Source organism: Laccaria bicolor, genomic scaffold (assembly GCF_000143565.1).
Source record: "Laccaria bicolor S238N-H82 LACBIscaffold_37 genomic scaffold, whole genome shotgun sequence".
Lineage (NCBI taxonomy): Eukaryota > Fungi > Basidiomycota > Agaricomycetes > Agaricales > Hydnangiaceae > Laccaria > Laccaria bicolor.
The window spans coordinates 246,540-250,839 of record NW_001889908.1 but is presented as its reverse complement, the minus strand read 5'-3'; the positions used below and the strand labels follow the sequence as shown (position 1 = coordinate 250,839).

Here is a 4,300-nt window from a genome sequence, read left to right as displayed (position 1 = left end):
CATGGTCTAGTTCAGTTAAGTCCACTGGTTTTTGGCAGTCCTATGGACTGAACCTTTAAACACTAGAGGTAGATGATGAGGAGCAGGATATCATTGTGGAACAGGCCAGTCACTCAGCTCCCACTGCATGTATCAAGTATGCTGCAGAAGTTGGTCACCGCCCAGCAATGTCCAGCAATCTGCTCCTGCACTATGGCAGAGCCTCAGAGGCATGGTGGGAGGTCACCAGCTTCAACCAGCATTTGAGTCAGAGTGTTCAACCTCTAACCCTTCATCCAATAACCGGCAACTAACTGTAAATGCTGCCCTTGTATGACATCATCATCGGCAACTTCTTCATTTGGCTCTTTTGGTGGAATCTGAAGGTTTGGCTCTGGACTTTGTTGTGTGCACACATACTTTCCTTTCTTATTTCTTTCATCATTGTTGTTCTTTTACTTACGACATATCCTCAAGAGACTGAAGCTGCACCCAAGAGCTGGATGGTAGGGTCGAGCTACTGATGACTGGGAAGGCCAGCTGACCTTCTGTTGCATGTCAAGTCCCTTGCTCCAATTAGTGTTTAAAGGTTCAGTCCATAGGACCGCAAGAAACGGGTGGACCGAACTGAACCGGACCATGGTCCGGTCTTTTTTTCGGTTGCAGTTGCCCCAATTTGGGGTTGGTCCGGTTGCCGGTTGCCTCATTTCGAAAATCTTTCAAAACCGTTCAAAGACCGGTTTTAATCGGTTGCAACCGGTTAAACGGTCACATGCATTACATAGCCTTGTAACCACGTTTATTGCCTTTTATTGGGTTTTTGTTTCATCAAAAACGGTTAAGAATTGAGAAAGATATAACCAAATCCATATTTTACCCGAGTCTCTATGAGATGTAATTCGGTTTCAGTCATAGCTATGTCAGATTTTCATTAAATCTCTTGAAAATAGGTAGAATGACGGGTATTTATATGCTTTAAAAGATATAACCAAATCCATATTTTACCCGAGTCTCTATGAGATGTAATTCAGTTTCAGTCATAGCTATGTCAAATTTTCATTAAATCTCTTGAAAATTGGTAGAATGACGGGTATTTATATGCTTTACTATTTTATATAACCCGTTTATTTTTCAGAGTAATAATGGTTGAGATACAAATGGTTTATATTGGTATAATAAATTATACGCAAAAAAACCGGTCTGGATCGGTCTGAACCGGTATCATGGACCGCAAAAGACCGGTCCTAGGTGGTTCGGTTCGGTTCCCTCAATATCTGGGTCGGTCCTGGACCGGTTGCAGTCCATGGTTGCGCGTTTTCGGGGCAAAAAACCGGACTGAACTGAACCTTTAAACACTAGCTCCAATGGCTCAATCAACCAAAACAGAACTGGAAAACGGCAAACTCTTCACAGAGCATGCAACCCATGTCTTTGATTTGGCATTGTTCGAAAGCGTCTCCCATGTTCTGTCCGACTTTCTATGGAAAGGAACATCGCCATCTATGGGAGATATCCATGGCATTGCTGTCAAAGCATGGATTAACCTCCAATTGAATCAGCTCACAAACAAAGATTTTATAAACTCGTTCGCAATCACACAGAAAAACTGGCCAGGGGCGACAGAGTATGAAAAGGCAGCCACCGACCCATGGGCAGTAGGAGCCAAGACAGCTGGCAGGTGTGGATGGTACTTCCAACAACTACAGAAAGCTGTAAGTCGGTGGCTACTACATCAGGCAAAGTATTGATGGTGATGTTGATCACCCTTTCTCTAGATCCCAACATTTGTTAGGTACTGTATTATGCGATGCTGTTTGGTCTGCAAGCGGGAGTTTCAAAACATTCAAGTTCCTGACAATGACTGCAGGGTACAAGGAATCCCTGGGAAGCTGGTGAGCCTCACGGTTGAAGGGCAATGCAGCCCTGTCAAACATCGTGCCAATCTAAAAATAATCGGGACCTCGCTCATTTACTGGCATGTGGCACTACCACAAGACCCTACCAGCCCACCAACTTTGGACAAGGGACAACTTGTGGTGTACTGGGTTATATAGCCCCAATTTTTGGAATTCTGGCCATGTTCAGCATGCTTCCAACAGTTAATGCCCAACAAACTCAGTCTCCATTCCCTGATATCCCATTTTCAGTCTTCAGTGAATTCATTGCATCCAACTTTAGCTCCAAAATTTCACTATCAACTGTGCTGTTAGTACTGTTTACCATGACTAACAACACAACACTTCTGAGCTTACATGCAAGACAACAAATTTCAAAGTATCCAGGAGAGCGAAAGACTCATACCACTGGCTGGATCACAGGGTTAATTAGGGCTTTAACTGATCAATTGGGCAATAAGAAAGACAGATTGTTCAAAAAGTCTGAAAACAAAGGGGGAATGAATGAAGATCAGGTGTTTGTAGCATTGGGAAATAAGCTTGACCTTTTTGCAAAAATGTTGCAGTTACATCCCATTGACAAGGATGGAAAGTTCAAAGGGAAAATGAAACCTATATCCCATGATGAGCTCAAGCCTGTTATTATGATATGCCCTGATGCAGTTGAATGTGAAACAATGACATGCAATCCACGGTCACTACTCCAGAATGTTCGACCACGAGATATTCCTGAAGTTACATTGATAAAAGGCACTGACATTTATAAGAAAAGCTATGTCCTTACTGGTCTTTGCCCAAAATGTCAGACCCAATATTCTGCTGATCGTGAACGAGTAGTTGGACAGACTGGGTCATTTGATCAAGTATACTTGAACTCTGCTGTATACTTGAAAGTGGGCCAGAATGTTTGGGTTGATTGTATTTTTTCATCAGCTGTTTTAAATGCAATGTATAATTTTCATGCATCTGCAAATGCCTACACTGACTTTTGGAATAACACTTTTGGAGAATTATGTAAGGGCAAACTAATAAAGATCTCACGTCGTCAAGTCTGGCAGGCATTTGTTCAGGAGTCTATACGAACAATAGCAGATGTATCAGATCAGACCTTGATTCTTAAAGATGGACTGTCCATTGATGAGGTAACTAGTGAGGCATTCAGTAAACTGGGAGCAAATGGAATAATTCTTCCTGCGGGTCAACACTCCTGTTCTGAGTGTACCCAAAAATACAAAAAGAAAGCTGATTTTCTCACTGGTGATGATCCTGCTGCCTTAGTTGGTAGAGATGAGAACAGAGTTGTACCTTCTCTGACTGGAGAAGGGGCAGCAGATGCTGCACAAGATGCTGCAAGAGCAAGAGAGCTTGCATCTCGTGTGCAGGAGGACTCAGATGATGAGCCTATGGATGTTGATCATGCACCTGTTAAGATGGTAGTTGTAGATGGAATTGTAATAGGACCAACTCATTGTGCATATGGTGATTGCACATCAGCACTTGGCAATGCTCGAGGAGGTGTCTTTTGTCCTGTGCATGAAACTGAATATGGAACAAAGTGTCATTGTACAAATACAAAGAAGGTTGGAACATTGGCATGCACAATTCCAGCTCATCAGGAACAGTGGTCAAAAAATGCCTATAACCGAAGTTCAAATACCTTATCTGGTGTTAGACAAATTTTAAGAAGGCCTAATGAGAGAATGCCTTGGCAATCTGGTAGAGAGCCAGATACTCAACGCCATGATGAACCTACACCTGATATTGAAAGATCTCATTACTTCAGTCCTTCACGGTTTTATTGTGTTGAGACAATCACTGCTCCTTGTGGTGTTGTTATTGCCTGGGCTAAATTTCCTAAGTCTGAATCTCCCACAAATATTCTTAACTTTCTGGAGTCAGTTTATCCTACTGCTGAATCACGTCCAGATTACATCTGTATTGATAAGGCTTGTCTACTACTACGAACAGCGATAAGCAATGGAAGCTGGGACAGAATCTGGAAACATACAACACAGTTCATTGTTGATAGTTACCACTATATTAATCACCGTGTTGGTGATTATATTTGTCGCAAATGGTGTAATCCTGCACCATTGAATGGCTCAGCCCCAAATTTAGTTGTTGTCGAAAAAGACAAACATGGTCGACCATACTACAAGCGAGCATTTAACACACAGGTAAGTTTAGATTGATGTATGGTGCAATACAAGAATTAATAAATATTAAAACAGGCCTGTGAACAGTTGAATGCCTGGTTGGGTGGTTTTGAGTCCATCCTGAAAAGGATGACACAGGGAAACTTTGATTGGTTTTTGTCCATAGCTAGCAAAACAATCTCGGTGGCATCAAAATGGGCGACCATCAGCCTCAGCCACACTGTGTATGCCTTTCGCAAGCTAGTGCAACTGGCAGCATTTCAGAGTTAG

At 42.4% G+C, this 4,300-nt stretch overlaps 1 protein-coding gene across 1 annotated transcript; it reads left to right on the top strand.

Annotated features, from left to right (window-relative positions):
• Positions 1 to 1,343: 1,343 nt before the first annotated feature.
• Positions 1,344 to 4,300, top strand: LACBIDRAFT_331943 (uncharacterized protein; the record flags this gene model as incomplete). Its single annotated transcript, XM_001886385.1, has 6 exons — positions 1,344 to 1,691; positions 1,847 to 1,871; positions 2,034 to 3,307; positions 3,333 to 3,454; positions 3,658 to 4,051; positions 4,106 to 4,300. The coding sequence occupies 6 exons, from the start codon at positions 1,344 to 1,346 to the stop codon at positions 4,298 to 4,300; spliced, it is 2,358 nt and encodes a 785-aa protein (XP_001886420.1).